The sequence below is a fragment of the Falco punctatus genome, assembly GCF_963210335.1.
Source record: "Falco punctatus genome assembly, chromosome: 1".
Lineage (NCBI taxonomy): Eukaryota > Metazoa > Chordata > Aves > Falconiformes > Falconidae > Falco > Falco punctatus.
Window position 1 is genome coordinate 99,586,997 of NC_137580.1, and position 18,192 is coordinate 99,605,188.

Here is an 18,192-nt window from a genome sequence, read left to right on the forward strand (position 1 = left end):
CCAGCCTAGCAGTGTTACCCTAGCCCACCAAAACCATGAGCTGCTCAAGCTCCATTTATTCTCATGAGACATCAAAGGTAATTAGGAACTTAGATGCCACAAGGGGCCAGATTTTGATAATTAGGTACACAGTTTACCCAGGCTAGTGCTTTCAAATGTGCATTAGGAGCCTTCTGCTTTGATTTTCAGCAAGGCTTGGCTTCCCAGCCCACCTGGGAACCTCAGGGAGCAGCAGAGGAGGGGCTCTCTCTCCAGTTTGGGGAGCTTTGGGCAGCTGGCAGTGCCCAGTGCGGGGCTGGCTGTACCCTTAGGCACCGAAAGCAATGGGGAAGAAGATACCAAAGTGGTCATACCTGGCTGCGTCCTATGGCAATGCTCTTCTTCTCCAGATCCAGCACCTGGAAGAGCTCCTCTATAGCCTGCGGAGAAACAGCACATCATGCAATTGCTCACAAAGCATTTACACCCTGGTATGAACCTGCTGAAATGAGGTACAGGGACCCCTAGTCCTTACAGACACCCAGTAAAGGGTGCATCCCGGTGTGCTTTCATTTCTGCCTCCCCATGGAAAGGTACACCTACCCAACCCGAGAGCAGCCTCCAGAGCAGCTGCCCCAGCCTCACCTCCCGGTGCGAGAAGGGCTTTCTGCCCTGGAGGCTTTTGGCAAGATGGGGAGCAGAGATCTGCTCCTGCGTGCAAGATTTTCCCCCTTTTGCTGCCACCCTTGGTCTGGAAGGACCCCGATGCATAGGGCAGGCATGGAAGGACGTTACTCAGGGGAAGGTAAGAGCCTGTCCTGGCACTGTCCAGCCAGGGTCCCCAGCTGTGCTGTGCAGCTGTGAGCCCCCAGTGCTCCCCTCCTGCCCAGCCTGGCAGCAGCTCAGCCTGTAGAGCCAAAAGCAGGGGGAAAGCACCGAGTTCCCCCACAAGCTTGCCAGTGCAGAGCTGAGCCCTCACGGGGAGGCAACCAGGAGATTAGTCCTGAGCCGTAGGAGAAGCCTGGACTCAATTACTCTGAGCTTTGGACCAACATGCGAACGTAACAGCCAGTAACATCATACATTTCCCCGGCGCAGCAAACATCATCTGGAGTGATTTGAAAGCCCCAGGGCTACAGAAATTGCAACAAAAATCCTCCACTAATACTTCACAGCATACAACATGAAGCTTTGGTGGCCTCATGCATCTCCTCTATGAAGGACAAACCCGTGCACAAAATATTTCATCACAGCCCTGGGAGCACCTTGCTGCAGCAGAACTGCACCCCTAGCCCTCACCTGCAGCTGTGCATGCACCAGGGCGAGGTGGGGATGGAGCATGTCAGTGCACGGGGGTATGGACCACCACGGTGCATGAACCCATGTGCCAGAGGTGAGGAAGCACCAGCACCGCGGCTGTGCCCCGCTCCTGCGATACTGCTGGGACTGAGGCACAGGGCTGTGCAGGACAATCCCATCCCATCCACAACAGTGGGGCTGGTGCAAGCACAGGGTCAGTTATCGCTGCACAGTCACCCTCGCTACAGACAAGCATCTCTTGTTCCAGCAGCCGAGTTACTGCAGCATACTGGGAAGAAGTCTCCAGCTAACAAAACCGTGTGGCAACAAGCTCCAGGAGGATGGGATTTTTCAAATCCCCTGCTTACATGCTGCCAACAGGGCACCCTCTGCCTCCTTACAGCATTTAATAACAATATTGACCTTTTCCAACTGTCAAACTTGTCTTATTAAATCCCAAGGTCTTAACTGAATTTGCACACACTGGCTGGCAGTTTGCACAACAGAGCACATGCCCATGTTTAATTCATCTCCTCTCAGCTCTTCTCAGTGCTTCTTGCCTCACTCATAGCCTGTTCCAGGGGCAGAGGAGGTTGTCCCCAGGTTTTGCTACATATTTATTATGAAACCAATAAAACTGGCAGATCCCGAGCTCCTTTGACTTTCAGGCTTTGTGGGATGAGGCTAAGAGCCACCCTGGGCTGCTGCTTTACAGGTGCCTGAAGGCAGATGATGCCCAGTCCCCAGGAAGCCCCATGGTCGCTGCTCTGTTGGGTCCCAGGGAATGCTGCCTGGTTGGTCTTCAGCCAGCTGGGTTTTGGGGAGCCATGGAGAGGGATGGGGTGCCACCATGTTTGGCCATAGCAACACACAGATCCTGCCCCCTGCACATGCCTCCAGTCCCACAGTTTGTGCCCTGTCCTAACAAGACCTACCAGGCACATAGCCAGAGCACCAGATGATCAAGACACAGCCCTCAGCAAGCAGGCTTTTCAAAGCTGTCTCCTCTTGAGTATTAAAAAGAAGCAGTAACAGGCTTCATTTCCAGGCTGATTTCTCCAAGTCCTCTCCACGGTGCAATAACGTTGGCAAATGCAGCCCACACCAGGCATGTTTACTGCCTTTGTAAAAACAGTCCTCAGGGGGAGAAACTGGGATGAAGAGCTGAGCTTGGCTGCTCTGCCAAGCTGCTGGAGGACCCATGTCCCTCCGTGCTCAGGCACGCATGGGCAGGGTGAAGAGAAGCAGGATGCAAAGCCACCCCCTGCAACCCAGTGCTGCATGAGGCTGCACCCATGCAGGACACAGAGCCGCTGCCAGATCACTCCTGATCATTGCTAGAGATCTCTGACCACGCAGAGCCTGACCCTAGGGGCTGACCCCGCAGGCTTCCAAAACCAGTCGCTGTTTCTCGGCAGCACTGTGAACACTGGTGTGCTACTCTGAGCCCTGCTGAATGGGGTTGTTCTCCTTCATCCCTAGTGCCTGGGCACAGCCTTGTGTTTAAGAACCCCCAGGCCTGCACTGAGAGCCCTGCTACCAAAGCTCCTCAACAGCTGTCCAGATGTGTGTTCCCACCTGTGGTGGGTCCTGTGGCAACAGAGCAAAGGAGCATCACCCACAGCTGTGACGCCAGAGCTCGGCAGCCCACAGACCTGTGGGTACTGAGGCTACAGCAGCCAAAGGAATAATATCAGCAACACCAAATGCCTGAGTGAGGCCCAGGGCAGGGGAATGCTGGTGTGATCCAGCCCGTTTGGAGGGAGCACAGCTGGGATCATGCAGGGTACGGGCAATGTCAGCGCAGGGGCTGCCTGCAGGGACCTCCAGGAATCGCTCCTTGTTGCAAAGAAAGCCCTGACCACGTTAGGGAGGGCTGGAAGAGCCCTGGCACTGGCAAAGGCCCATGTAGGGCTCTCAGCCCACGTTCCCCAGCCCAGCCCAGCACACACCTTGCTCTCATCCGGCACCTCGTAGGCAGAGGTGTGCTTCTTCATGACCTCCGGAGCCAGGACCTGGAAGCGCCTGCGGAACTGGGTCAGAAGCAGGCGATCTGCATACCCTGGGGGCAAATAGACATGGCTGGGGACCACACCAGCCCAGGGGCATGTGGCTTGCCCCAAAGTATTGGGGAGGGAACCAGCTGTGGGGGGCTGCTGCGAAGGGTGGCACCTCCTGTGCACAGCTAAAGGCATAGCAGGTGGTGGGTATGGGGGTGATCTGCACTTAGTGGAGAGAAACTGATGCAGTGAGGGCAGGGCAGAGGGGGTAGAGAAGCAGCGGGGATGCGCTTGAGATGGTGAGATGCCATCCCAGCACCTCGTGTGATGCAGAAGGTGCCCTACAGCCTCCTGCATGGATCCCTCTCCCCCTGGCATGGACTGTGACCATGGTCGGTGCAGGTCCCGCCTGACACATGGATGTTCCAGGGGAGCTCCCACTGGAGCTGCAGCTGCCATGCCCAGGCTGTGCCGCCCAGTAGCACTGCAGGCTGCAGGCAGGAGAGGGGCTAGGAACCCCTGCAAGAAACAGCAGTAAAACTTGGGGCTTTTGATGTAGGGCTGACAAGAGGAGAATGATGAGCAAAGCGTGGAAGCGCTGAGCCACCAGCAGGGCAGCACTGGTAGACAGGACTGGCACTGCACACGGCAGTGGCGAAGGGCCGGGCGTACCGATGCGGTGGAGGCGCAGGGCATCCATGAGCTGGGTCCCCTCCAGCTGGGTTCGCAGGGCTGCCACATCCAGCTGCAGGGTTGTGTCAGGCGGCGCGGGGAGCCGAGGGACTGGCCCCTCTGCCCCCACTCCTGGGAGGAGGCAGTGGACAAAGTGCAGCTGGGACCGTCGGAGAAGGTTGATGAGCGCGTCCTGCCAGGCAAACAGAGGTCAGTGTGGACAGAGGGGGACAACGGGGCAGCACGGTACAGTAGTGGGAAATGCTCCCCATGCACCCACTGCAGGATGTCTGGGCAGGTAAAGGAGTCATCCTCAGAGCCCTCAAAGCCCTCAGTGCTCTAAAGCATGTTAGGAACAACCGCTTCAGTCAGAGAGGTGACCCCAAGATGCAGGTCACAGATGCTGAGCAGGACCCTTCCTCCTAACGTCCCGTGGTTTCAGTTGATGGGCTACAAAAAGTTACCAGGGTCGAGGATTGCCGGACAGGTGTTTGCCAGGACAGCCAGGACCACAAAGTGGACTGGCCAGGGAGTCAGCTGAGCCTCATCTCCTCAAGAGAGTTTAGCCACCTAATTATGGCTGAGATAGAAGAAGCTTGGAATGTCCCCAGCACGAAGGGCCAGTCTACTTGTCTGAGTGCTTAAGAGGATTAAGTAGCAGCACAGCAAGGTGTGTGTGTAATCTGCTTAATGATTTGTTTGCCTGGGATGCGTTCCCTGAGTGACAGCAGTGCTGGGGAGGCTCACGGCCACTCGCAGCCAGAGCAGAATCCTGGACTAAAAGCCCTGCAGGGACACAGAGCCACAACGGTGGCCACCAGCCCCATGGTGCACAGGGTGCCTGCCAGGGGGTGTGGGGCTCCCCACTAAGGAGGAGTGTGTGAATGGCAGGGTCTCGGTGTGAGATCAGGATATGCAGTGCTGCAAACACCCCAACCCACAGCCATGAGGGGTCCGGTGCCCACACTCACCGCCTGCAGTTTGAGCTGAGCACACACCGACCTCCGCTTCACAGCTGCGATGCTGCTTGCAAAGGTCTTCCTCACACAGCTGTTGCGGTGCAGGGCCGCCTGGGAGCATCCTTCCAGCCCTGCCACAGCATGGCAGGCCAGTGGTGCCCATGAGCGCAGCAACACCAGCTCCTTCACGGCATCTCTGTCAGGGCGAGCAACAAGATGGGGTGGTGGGGCCATGGTGGTGCCAGGGAACCTCTGCTTCCCAGCCCCTTCAATGGGGATACAACGCCCAGCACCCCAAATTCAACATTGGTGCTGCTGCAGGGCACCCGGCCATGGAGTAAAGCAGTGTGCTGGGACACCCTCCACCTCTCCGTTCCTCCCTGGTTTGGGCACTGTTGTTAAAACTTCCCTGAATTGAAGCCCGAAACAAAATGAGCTGGGGAGTGTTTAAGCAGAAGGCTAAAATCATCCCGTGTGCACAGACAGCTCGATTACATTTCAATTCCAATTTAGTTTACAAGGTGCCTCGAAGCAGCGGGGGAAACCTGTGCGGTTGCTGCACAGTGAGCTGCCCTCGGCTGGCAATGCCTCGCGGCACCAACCCGTGCCAGACACCCAACCCTGCAGCACTGCAGAGCCAAGGACATCGTGGGGTCCCCTTGGTGGCCCCCATCCTACCCCCTGGCCACACCCACAGGAGGGGACCCCCACAGATCTGCTGACTTGCAGAAACCAGGCAGCTTTGATGGAGAGCAGCTCACCACGGCATTATTCACCAGCTCACTCTGTGGCGTCTACTGTGATCACAACGTGTACATCTGGCTGTCAGTCAGCCCTGGGGTTTGATGGCTGTAAGTCAAATCACTTGACATCTGCTCCCCCCACCTTAACTAAACTCTCAGGATTCCCACAAAGCTGTGTTGAAAGGTGTGGGTTTTTTTCCTGGCTTTCTTGTAGTTTTTCCCCTGGGTGATGCTGGACTCCAGCAATGCAATGCCAGTGTTGGCAAGTGCCTCAGGCAACCCCACAGATGGGATCCACTTGAGATCCCATCCCCTTCCTGCCCACCCAAGGGCAGATTAGCTCTGTCCCCCAGGCTGTGCATTGGGCAGGAGGTGGGGGGATGCTCAGGGACACCTTACAGCCAGCACCAAGATCACTGCCCACTCTGGCTGCCTGCAGCTCCTCTGACCTCAGCCAGACTGTGGGTCCTCTCCTCTCTGTTGGGATGCCCCACGCAACCCTCTGCCTTCCATACCCCAAACGGCCTCCTGGAGCTGGGGCAGGTTTGCAGTCTCCAGCCCCAGCCTCCCCAACCCATTCCCACGGCCGTGGGGATGGCTGCTGGTGCCGTGACACCTCCCCTGTACTTACACCTTGGACTGCTGCAGCACCTGGATGGCGTTTTGTGCTGAGAGGTTGAACTTGGCTTTGTTGACCCAGCCCGTGAAGTCATAGCGCACAGGGTCCGTGCCCAGCTGGTGGGAGATCTCAAAGTGCAGCACCTGCTCGCACTTACGCATGTAGCCATCCCCTGCAATAGCAACAGCACCCCAGAATCGCCCAAGAGGAAAAGCCCAGCAAGCAGTTTAGTTTGATATGTGATTTCTTAAATTTCGAAAACTAGATGGTGATGCCAAAGGATGGGCAGCCGAGCTGACCCCAACTTACCCTCCTGGTCAGGTCTCTTCGTGGCGAAGTAGGAGCACAGGCGGTCGAAGGCAGTGCCATCCCCAGAGTCTGGGATCAGCACCTCCTCATCCAGGATCCACAGCAGCCCCCTGCGATCGGCCCCCGGGCTGCCAGGCAGCGCCTGCGGCTGCCGGAGGAAAATGGCTCTGGGTGACAGGGAAGGGGCAGGAGGGCTGCCAGCAGCTGGATCCAGCCACAGGCATGCCAGCCTGCTCCCACCTCACCCCCATCCTGCCCTCCAGTGCCACTGCCCAGCTGTGTCCCCTGCCCCAGACCAGGCTCCTGGCCTGATCCAGCTCTGGACATCACCTCTGAGACCTCCGCAGTCACGCAGTGTCCCAGAGGGACCAGTCATCCCAGCTCTGCAGCCAGGCTGGGAGGGGTGCCCAGGGTGCAGGGCTTGACCAAGAGCAGGGCTTATATTTTAGAAAGCCAAAAAGGTCTTAGTTAATGCTGTGCACCCTCCACCACTGCAACACCCCGGGCTGCTCTGTGCAAAACACACCACAAGGTCCCACTCTGTCTCTGAAAGCATCACTCCTCTGAGCAGCAGGATGCTTCAAGCACAGCCAGAGCAACCAGCATCCCCCACGGCCACGGGGACAGGTTACCTGTGAGGAGCTCAGGTCAATGATGGACAGCGTGGCCAGTGGAGAGCGCTCTGGAAGATCAAAAGACACCTCAACATTTTCCTGGAAAACATTATTTAAAAGCTTGTTTCAGTCATGGTCTGGCATCTGAAAGCCAAGAGGAGATAGGTTTGCATGGAGCTGGGGGAAGAGGTGCACGCCCTGCTCCTGCTCGGCTTTGCAGAGATCCGGCCCCGGGGGGAGTGGAGCAGCCACTGGAGACACCTTCACCACACAGTGGGGCATGGCAGCATCTGCCCCGTGGGCAGGGCTGTCAGGGCCACCGTGCCCCCCGGGCGTCTGCAGCGCTTTGTGGATGCCAGACAAGCTGCATAAATCATGGATATGATAACAACTGAAGACTTCAGAAAGCGCCAAGAAAACAATAAATTATTTAATTTGCAGCTTGCAAGGCTTCAGGCTGCAGGGCTCACCCACCACCCCCAGCTCCAGCACCCGCTCCCGATCCACCAGCACTGTGCCCTGGAGCAGGGGGAGCCCCCCGCGATGGGCACAGTAAGCAAGGCTTGCTCTTGCTCACGTATGAACCGGGGATGTTCAGCAGAAGTTGTAGCTTTAGTGTCTCTCCATGGTAACACACGGTGAGATTCTGTTCAGGACTCAGGCCTGCAGCCTGAGCATGCAGGTGGGGCTGAGAGCAGCAGCAGGGCCCAAGTTTCTTCCTACCAAGGGCACATGCCACTACCACCCTCATGTGGGACCCAACTCTGGGAGAAAATGTGTCACTGGGGCTCAGGCTCACAGCTGCAGTCCAGAGGCTCACAGAGACATGTCCTGCACCAGGGCAGCCGTCTTCGGACAGCAACAAAGCCGAGGCAAGACGAGCCTGCTGAGCCCTCCGCCATTTCAAGCTTGACAACACATTCATCACTAGTGAAGAGCAAGCACGTATATACTTACTTGGCGCAAGTGATGTGTGAATATTAAGCTATGGGAATTCAAGTACTTTCCCAGGGTTAGAGGTATTAATGTAACTTCTGCAAGCCTAACAAGTTCATCTCTCCTTGTAGAATTTTCAGCAGCTCATTTCCGCAATAATTTATCATTTCCCCTTCTACTCTCGATTATTCATCTCCTGAGGAAAAACTCAACTGCACCAACAGAAGGGCACGAAGCCTCCTGAGCTGGAACAAGTATGTCCAAAGAGATACCATGGCAGCCTGGCATCTCTGGCATGTCAGAAATACCCAAGAGGATCTGTGACTGGGGTGGCAAGGCAGAAGAGAGACCCAGCTCAAAGCCACCACTCTATACAGACCCCTCATTTCTGCAACATCCCTCCTGATGAAGCTACTGAGTGTGTTATTTGGTTACCCGACGGCAGGGCACAGGGACCCGTTGGGTCAAAGACAGCCCCGTCCCCAGGTACTTGGAAGCTGCTCTCCAGGATGCTGCTCTCACCCCTTGCTCCTCACCTCTCTGTACCTCTCCATTTCCAAAACAAAGGTTTTCTCATAGAAGAGAGCCTGCAGCCGCTCGTGCACGTAGTTGTGGCAGAGCTCTTCAAAAGTCGCCGCTCGCTCACTCCGCTGGTGCCGTGGGTTGTGAAAGCCAGGAGTGTCCACCACCGCAATGGAAGCCATGGAGAGGCTCTGGGAGGAGAAAGACCTGGGGAAAGAACCGCACACATCACCAGGTTTTACCCACAGATGCATCTCAGTTCTCCCTTCAGAGGTAACACTGCCTCCTCTCCGCAACGTGCACATCCCTGGGCGGGCACCATCCCATGTAGCAGTGACCAGCCCAGTGCTTCCCCCCCTCCCTCTCTCCCAGTGTCTCCTGTGAGGGAGCACCCACACCTCCTGGCACAGCTCCTGTGATTGCCCCTTTTGCTTCACCCACCTCTTCTTTGATCTATTTAAGCCAAGCATCTCCTCCCAGCCTGGATGGAGACACATGGCACCGACTGCTCCTAGCCTGGCCTAACAAACACTTAACAGCGGGCTGGGGCCAGATGCCGCCCTTCCCATGTTTAGCCCCATCCTGGCACTTAAGGTATTTAAAGTACTACATCTTCATCCAAACGTATTAAGTTTGATGGAGCAATTAATTTACAAAGTGGCTAAACTGGCATGTGACACCAACGCTGAGGACAACGGGAGCATCCAGAGCCCCAGCTGCCATGTTGTGCCACACTGTCTGTGGCATTTCTACAGGGGAAGCTGTCAGTGTTCAGCTCCTGGGGAAATCTGTAAGAAGAACATGTGTGGTCGGAGCAGCAGACATCAAGGGGCTTCTTGGGAGAAACAGAGATGTTTAGTTCTTCAAATGTTGCTTGCAGACTTTTCCAGTATTTCAGATAGGGACAGCAGTGGAGTCTGACCATGGGAAATCTCTAAGATTGTTTTTAATGCCCATTTCTGAAATAGGCATCACAGTGTGCTGCTTCCCCAGCTGCAGTGCTGCCCCTTTCCCCACAGCCCTGCTGACAAGGCAGCCCACCACTGCTTCAGTGAGACTCAAAGGGATGCATTTCTCCTGGGTGGGCACGGGCCACTGAGGATGCCAGCACCTCCGTGAAAGCACAGGGTTGAATGAAGAAACAAAACAATTTATGAATTCCTTGCAGATTTTCATCACAGCACCCTCCTGCAGCTGGAGTTGAAGCTTCAGGTTCACCATTGCCATCAACTGAGGAGACAGTATTTTCATGATGCACTGAAACCTGCCTCTCCTCCTGGATCATTGTTGCAATAGCTTAATAGGCTTTGGTGGGCTGGTGTGGAAAATAAAGCCAGGCAAAACAAAGCTACCTTTAAAGGGAAGAGGGGACCTGGGACACATCCCGAGCTAATGCTATCATTCAGAAGAACCAGCAACATTTTGCTCTTCTGTCAGTCCTTTGAGTACCATCAGCAATTTCCCTTTGGTGTGTGGTTGCTAGGAATTACAATAAAAACATTCTGCAGGTTAAATAACTGCAGGTTAAAATAAACCTACAGGAACAACACAGAGTATTTTGGGCACCAGCTTTTATGTGGATGCTGACTTCAACAAATTGACTTGTGCATTGGAACTGAGAAAACTGAATGGTTTGGGGGCCCGATCCTTACCCCAGTGTTAAATTATTCCATTTATCTGAATAGATTGTTTTGGATTTACATCACCTGAAGAAAGAGATGTATCAGGCCACAGAGGATGTCCTTGCTATCCTGGCTTTCCAGATGGAAATAAGCCAAGTGAGGACCAGCCCCTGGGGCAGAGGAAGGTGCCGCTTGCTCAGCTGCACCAGCACCCAGCAGCAGGACGCAGACCTAGACTCACAGGGCACCTCAACAGCTACTCTAGTGCCAGACCTTTCACTCTTGACACCTCGAACCTCTCCTGCAATCAAGCTTTTACTACAAAACAACCCCTACCATGCACCTGCAGGGCTCGCTGTGGGATTCCCTGACTGGTTTATTGCTCTGCTCGTACTGGTAACCTTGATTTCAGTCTGCAAAGTCACATCTATTATTAATCGGAAGCTGGGCTGCTCCTCTCAGCGCCGTGATGCCCTCCTCTCCACTGCTCAGTACGTCTGCTTGCAGTGCCGCCTCCCTTAGCTGCTGCAGGAGCAGCTGTGCCAGCTGGGCACCGCCGCTGTCGGGTCTCCATGCCAGGCTGCCTGTGCTGGCAGGACACACGGTGCCCTGTGCAACACCCGGACACACAGAGACTGCGGCTCCGTGGGGCCTTTCGGCCCCGCTGCCAGCTCGTGCAGGGCTGACAGCTGTAGAAGGTCCTGAGTGCCAGCACACTCCCAGGCGCAGATTTTCAGATAAGTGCCTTTTTTCAGCAGGCAGCAGTTGCCTGCTCCGTGCCTTCCTCTGGAGAGCCTCCAGCAAAGGTTCCTCTTCAGCAACCCCAGGAGAAGGAGCCATCGCCCACAGACACCCCCAGCGCAGCCCTCAGCAGCTCCGTACCTGTTAATCAGTGACACGACTGCAGCAAAGAGCTCTTCGTAGAGACCTGAAGCCATCCCCTCCACGCACTCCACACCCGTCATCTTCGGTCCTGGCGCAGGCAGAGAGAAGAGCAGGCAAATACACATCATTTATTTCCAGCTGAGTTCAGCCCACATGGAGCCCCGCCGGTAGCAGGGGATTCCCTCGCTCGGCGGGCAGGATGACCCGCACAGCTCTCAACCTCTGCCTGCCCCAGTTACACAGCAGTGCATATCCACCTGCCCGCCTTCAGCTCCTCTAGTGCCTCCTCCCTAACATATACTTAAGAAATAAAACCATTGCCATGTTAAAGGCCAGTTCTGCAAGTTCTCACTTTTATCAGAATAACTTGCAGGGGCCTGGCTGTAATCCTGTCGCCGAAGACGAGTCCAGTGTGGAAAAGCTGATCTTAAATCTGGACAATATCTCACATGCTCCTGCCGTGTGCATGCTGGATCTGCCTTCCTGAATTAGATCCATATATTAATTTGAGGTTCATAATGGCTCAGCAGCAGCTTGTCCAGCAGAAGCACAGCTCCCCGCCGTGTCCAGGTCTCCTTGCAGCACATGGGTGCACAACACCAGCACAGCTTCATTTCTGCGCACGGGGGAAGGATGCCCACCCTGCTGCCCTCCTGGTTTGGGGTGTTTCCTCCCTTTTCTGGGGAGAGCTCTCACAGCATTTAAGCCACGTCACTTATCTGCCAAGGGCAGTATCTGAATTCACCTGATCTTTCCGTGTCCCTAAGGGTGACAGGCAGGGTCAGCTGTAGAGCTGAGGGTAGCTACATGACAGAGGACAGTTAATGATTTAATTAATATGAACGTACTTAAATGGACCTCACTGCCATGAAAAAAAAAGGGCATATTGCCTCTCCCTGCAGCACACCCTTCATCTTCTCACACAGAGCCCAGAGCAGCACAGAGCACAGCATTTCAATACCACCCATAAATAAAGGAAAAAGGGATGTAGCATCCCGGTACCTGCCGAGCTCTCTTCTGCCAGAGGCAGCTGGTGGCCATGTGTCGTGACCTGTGCCAGTATCTGCTTCAGGTGGTGTTTGAAGACAGCGGTGGTGAGCTCCTCCAGATCGCAGCCCAGCACCTCTGCGGCATTGCTCGCATACTCAAATTTCATGAACTGCTTCCTGCCGACTGGGGAGGAAGACACAGGGAGCATGAAGGGCTCAGGCAGAGCCAGCCTGAGCGGAGCTGGGCACAAGCTTGGTGCCTCCAGCAAGCATTCCTGCCCACTCCCATGTGCAACCCCACAAAAAAAATCTAATAAAACCCCAAAAGGACCACTGTTTGCAGTGTGGGATGGAGAGGCGAGTGGGGGTGCTGTGCCAGTGCACCCCAGTTCCCTGCCATTCCCCAAAGACTGCTGGATCAGCCCTTCCCTTGCATCCCTAACAGGCAGTTTCAGACCAGGCACTGCCCTTGCTGACCCACTCAGAGCACCGACCCTGCAGACCACAGCCTGGATGCCCTCTGGGCAACGAGCTGGCTTGGGCAAGGCAGGCAGGAGCCGCGCGGTGGGCAGGGAAGGGGGCCTCTGCCCCCCAGCAGCACTCAGATGCTTGGCTGAAACGAGGATGCAAAACAGCTACAAATCAACCCACATCACAAGATGTTTTCCACCTTGAAGGTATGGCTGCCAGGAGGAGTTCTAGCATTGCCTCACTCGCCATCTGCATAATGTCACTAACTCAACTGAAAAGCTTCTTCCTCCTTAAAGTCCATCCAGCTCCTCCCGCAATCCCTTCTTCAGGGACAGCTCCCGTATCTCTCTCCAGGGACTGGAGCTGGTGGCCCACCGGCTCCCGCTCTCACAGCATGCAGGACGTGGGGCTGCCCTCCCTACACACGTGCCTCTGCTCACAACAGCTATAAGGATTTTCTCAGCTTTGCACGACACTTAAATTAAAGGCTGGCTGACTCGAGAAAGGTTGACAGATTTGTCCCTTGGGCAATCATTCAGCAGAAGAGGACTTTTGGATTTTTTTGGCCAGAAGTCAGTTCACAACTTTAAGGATTTCAAGCCAATGCTTTTGAACCTATTTTCCTTGCTACAGTGCTCCCCACTGCTCAGAGCACCCCACCTGCCCTGTGAGACCGGGCAGAGAGGAGACCTGCTCCAAGGAGATGTTCTGAGGCAGTTCAGAGCAAGTCAGGAACCAGGTGGACCATGCAACTGACCCAGCTGCTGCTGCCAGCATTTCAAGAGCTTCCGTGGAGCGAACTAGCAGATGTGTTGATGGAAGTTGATGGGATTACGAACCAATCCCTCAAAATCCTGGATCACCTTCCCCAGCCCCCAGCAAAGTTTGCTGTCTCTGTCAGCCCGAGAGCAGCACTCCTCCCAGCACACAGTATTTACATCCAGCAACAGTGATTCCAGCTTAATGATTAAAATCAATAGGGAAGCAATCTGTGGGATAAATCCTTTTACAAATCCAGGAAGGAAAGATGCTGCAGAGGCAGCCAGATGGCACAGGCTCAAGAACACATGGGATGAGTAGAAACAGACAAGCAAAGTTGCCCGGAGACCTCAAGGTAGCACTTTTAGGTGGTGATGGATGAGAAGCCAGCCTGGGGGCTCATGGCTAAGACGAGCCCCTAAAATACAGCAGGTGGCTGGTGGCAGGGGAGAGGGTTTGGGATGGAAAGCAAGAGATGGCCTCATCCTAGCCAGTCCCAGGGGGACCAGGGTGCCTGCTCCCAGCTAAGGTGATGCACAAAGCAGCAAAAAGCCACATTCCCTGGGCCTGGGGGGCTGCTTCACAGCACGCCCGTGTAAGTTGCCCCCCTATTCCCTTCCCCTTTGATCTTTTCCTATTATTTTTCATTCTGACTGAAGGACTCCAACATCAAGGGCTGTGCTGGAGCAAACAGAGGAATTGCCTCAACAATCCAGGCTTTGATTTATTTTGTTTTCACTTGTTTTCATCTGAGCTGGCTGGACAGAAGCTGATGCCCATCAGACAAAAGATCTCCTCACACCGCTGGATGCTGGGGAGTGGAGGGGTTGCAGGGCCAGGGCTGCCACAGACCTGCTTTGCCAGCTGGGTTCCCACAGCCAGCATCCCATGCTGCCTGCTCCAGCATCCCACACCAGCCACTCCAGCATCCCATGCCAGCTGCTCCAGCATCCCCAAGACAAGCGAGGGGCTTTGCTCAGGCCAGCCCTCCACAGTGCCATCTCTTCCTAATGAAGCAGTTGCAAGCAGAGAAACCAGTTGCTCCCACCGTGCTGCTCCAGCATGGAAGACATCCTGCTGCTCTGGGCAGAGGGATGCAGCACCACATTTCACACCTCCAGAAAATCAAACAGCCACTGTCTGACTGGCACATGGTGCCCGAGGCTGCGCAATGCTGCTTGGCATGTTGGTATCCCCCGGGCATGCTCCCTCCCCCATGGCATTTGCTCCTTTGGTGCTCCCCAAATTACACCCTCACTGTAAGCAGCTGGCGTGTGCTGAGTCAGCAAGCCCAGGGGCTCAGCAAGCCCAGGGGCTCAGCGCTTCTGCAAACCCCACTGTGCCCACGGCTTGCCGAGGCACAGATCTGCCCACCCCGCAGCCGCCAGCCCGCCTCAGGAGAGGCCAGACACCATTTCACACTTCATAAAATATAAACAGCGGCAGTGGCACGCAGCCCTCCTGGGTGTAATGTGACCATGGTAAAACACTCCAGCTCTAACACCTAAAAGGTAATTACTTCAGCCCATTTAATATTTAAAAGAAGCAGTAGGAAAACACAGGGTCAGCACTGGCTTCATCTCACTCTCGTGCCCACGTGTTGCCCATTTTCTACTTCAATTTGGAAGGCGTGGGGAGCAGCAGGGAAGCCTGGAGGGCTTCCATCCCCCATCCCCATACCTGCTGCTGCTGGGGCTGGTACCTGCAAGCTGACAGCAGTGGTGCCCAGGAGCAGAGGGAGCTGTATCACTGGCTCGCTGCCCAGACAAGCCCTCTGCCCGTGCAAGCTGTGTGGGTTGGCAGCCCCAGTAACCTGCCTTCCCACACCCCACTGGCTGCATGGGGCACACTTTGCCAGCCTGCCCTTTTTCTTCCACTTATTTTGTCATTAAAACATTTGCACTGCTAATGCATTTGTTCCTTTTTACTACCCTGGGAGGGGACAGGGAGAGAAAGGAGGCTCCTGCTGACCTGAATGGTTAATTCATTTATCCTGTTGACCCGTTGCCTGATGTATGACATACTAACACCTATATATAAACAAAGGGAAGAGCTATGTAATAGCATGATTAAAGAAATCTGCCATTCTGGCTGCATTTCCCCGACTGTTTGTAATAAAGATGTCAGAGCACTGAACAGATAGCGTCATAACTCGGCGTGCGGGGAGACAGCCCGCCCAGACCCAGGGCTGCTGTGGTGATCGTTAAAATCTCTGCAAAGGAGAGGCAATGTTAACAGGAATCCCCAAGCCAGCACCCCCCAGGCCCCCAACAAGCCAGCAGCAGCAGCCAGGCTGCAGCCAGGACCCCAGCTACTCCCGGTGTTTTCTGCTCCTGCTCCCCTGGCTCCGAACCCCAGGCCACATAGAAAAAACAGCTCCCATGCTGAGTAGTGATGCGCCAGGGTGCAGACCCCCCTGGCACCCCACTGCCTGCAGGTATGGATCTGCTCCCCACTCCCTGCATGGGGCTTGAGCTGCTCAAAACACAATTTCCAGCAAACCTCCTCATTTTGCAGACCCAGGCGGCAGAGCATGCAGCTCTACCCAGTTTGTGCTCCAAACAGGGGTCCCCCCGCCCTGGAGGGGGGATGCACCATTCTGCTTAAATCTTATTGCCTGAGAAAAAGAAATCCTAAGGACATCCTCCAGCGTACAAGGGCTTGCGGCTGGATGGTCACTGCATGATGATCCAGCCCCTGGAGACTGTGTCACCTTGGTTTAGGTCTTTCCCATCAGGCTTCATCAGGGCAAAACTATTGCTCCTGAGGGTTTCAACTCAAGAAACACAGAAAGCCACCATCCTACCAAAAACAAAACATGCAAAATCAGCTGCACTTCCCTCTACAGCAAGAAAACCCAGGTGCCAAAGAGTAAAAGGCTTTAACAGAGAGAGAGAAAAATTGGCAAGATCAAGAGGCCAGCCCTAACGCAATCCTTTCCAAGAATCATTTTGACGAATGATGCAGGAGACAGAGGAGCCTTTCCCGTCAGGAGCGAGGTGGCCTTTCGCTCACCCATAGCACAGAGCTACTGCAAAGCCAGGGATTTAACCACCCCAGGCTGCCGTTGGGCATGGGAAAGCAAAGCTAAAGCCGGGGCAGAGGCTCCTGCTCTCTGTTCCCCTCCAACGCCAGCTTGGCTGTTGCAGCCAGTGCCGGAGAACACGCAAGTGGCTCCAAGCCTCACAAACGCAAGCAATGATCACCGAGCTTTCCTTGCAAACCTGTGTCCTCTGCACTTACAGGAATCCCAGGGAAAGGAGGGGCTGCAGGGGGCTCCCCCCGCCTCCCCAAGCAAACTGCAAAGGCTTACAGACTCCGCAGGCAGACAGGTATCCGAGAGCATTGCAAGGTGGAGCTGCTGGGAGAGGGATGATCGGCACACGGCTTCATGATGTTGCTTCATGTGATTTACTGCCTGGCCCCTTCTGTGCTCCCCTCCTGACAGCAGCCCACACGCTGCCGGAGCACCGGGCTCGGGCTGTGCCAGCAGCAGTGCCGCAGCTCCATCCCACCCACCGCACCACGGCCACCCACGCATTTTTTCCCCTCTGCAACGGTGACCAACCCAGGGGCACCGATACATTTTTCACAGAAGGGAAACTCTGGTGCAGGGCTAATTACAGGGATGCTGTTCCCTCCTCCTTTCAGCAACAGGCAGCAATAAAAAATTAGGGTAACTCTGGGCATTGAGCTTGCATGGAACTAAGAACAAAGTGCCATCTCCACATCAATTAAGAAAAGGTCACTACGTCTCAGAGGCTGTAAAACAGCAGCAATAATACGGGTTTAAGGCTTTTTTCTCAGCTCTGGTGAGAAAGCAGTAAGTCACCCGAGTCCACTCCTGATTGACATCTGCGCTCAGGAAGCTGCATAATTAATTCCAGTCAGATCCTGCCAGGTGCTTTCCCTCTCACATTTTGATGGACATCCCCATTACTGTACTTGGCTAAATGGCTTCCTGCCTTTCTGGAAACTTTCCATTTCACACAGCTAAAAGGGTGTTCAAGGGGGTTTCATCCCTGCTGCTCCTGCCAGCCTCATCTGCCTGAGACCCTGGAGAGACACAACAGGGCCCTGCACATTGGCACACGGGACCCAGGCTCAGCCCCTTAATCTGTTTCAGCCCTGGCATGACCCAAGCCCAGCTAACAAACTGCTCGACGCCTCGGTTTCCTGGGTCTGAAACACGGATGCTCCTTCTCCTGCCTCCCAAGGGTGCGGTGCTGCAGCGGTGGGGCTGTGCAGGACCCAGCCAGGGCCATGGTAGCCCACGGCTGCCAGCAGCTTGATCACTGACCCCATGCTACTTGCTGGTGGTCTCCCATACTAGACACCAAAATCCTCCCCAGCTGCCTGGGTGCTCCCACCCCTCTGCTGCTGTGGGGAACCAGCCCTGGCTGCACAGCGATGCGGGAGGTCAGCAGATGCAGGATGCTGCCATGACCCTGCCAACCTCTGCAGAGGGTTTGGGGGGGCTCGGAGCCTCCCTGACATGAGCAGCAGGCTCCAGCCCTGCCTCCTGCCCTTTTGGCTTTCCTCCATCCAAGGGGTTCAAGCCACCGGTTTTGCAGCAGCCTCTGCTGTGCCAGTGCACATGGGGGGGTGGGGGTAGCCACGCTTGGCTCCCGGCTGCGGCACACACACGCCTGCAGCACTGAGAGGACTTCAGTGACTTGCAGCTGCTGGAAACCCAGTCGCCTCTATTAAAGGCATGCGGTGGGAAGCCCACAGAAAGCAGTGATGCTTTATTTTTATAACAGTCAGCAAAACGGACAACTTGAGTGCGAGCTGAATGCCAACCCCCAGCTGCG

The 18,192-nt window shown here is 55.2% G+C and overlaps 1 protein-coding gene across 1 annotated transcript in view; it reads right to left on the reverse strand.

Annotated features, from left to right (window-relative positions):
• Positions 1-18,192, reverse strand: part of MYO18B (myosin XVIIIB) — a 77,471-nt gene that overhangs the window by 45,785 nt on the left and 13,494 nt on the right. The window contains exons 13-22 of the mRNA XM_080403530.1: positions 12,162-12,332; positions 11,157-11,247; positions 8,667-8,859; positions 7,213-7,293; positions 6,581-6,728; positions 6,284-6,443; positions 4,922-5,105; positions 3,951-4,143; positions 3,231-3,340; positions 354-419 (exon numbers count right to left, since the gene is read on the reverse strand). Of these exons, the coding sequence (XP_080259656.1) occupies positions 354-419; positions 3,231-3,340; positions 3,951-4,143; positions 4,922-5,105; positions 6,284-6,443; positions 6,581-6,728; positions 7,213-7,293; positions 8,667-8,859; positions 11,157-11,247; positions 12,162-12,332 (1,397 nt within the window). The remainder of the gene's footprint in view (positions 1-353; positions 420-3,230; positions 3,341-3,950; positions 4,144-4,921; positions 5,106-6,283; positions 6,444-6,580; positions 6,729-7,212; positions 7,294-8,666; positions 8,860-11,156; positions 11,248-12,161; positions 12,333-18,192) is intronic.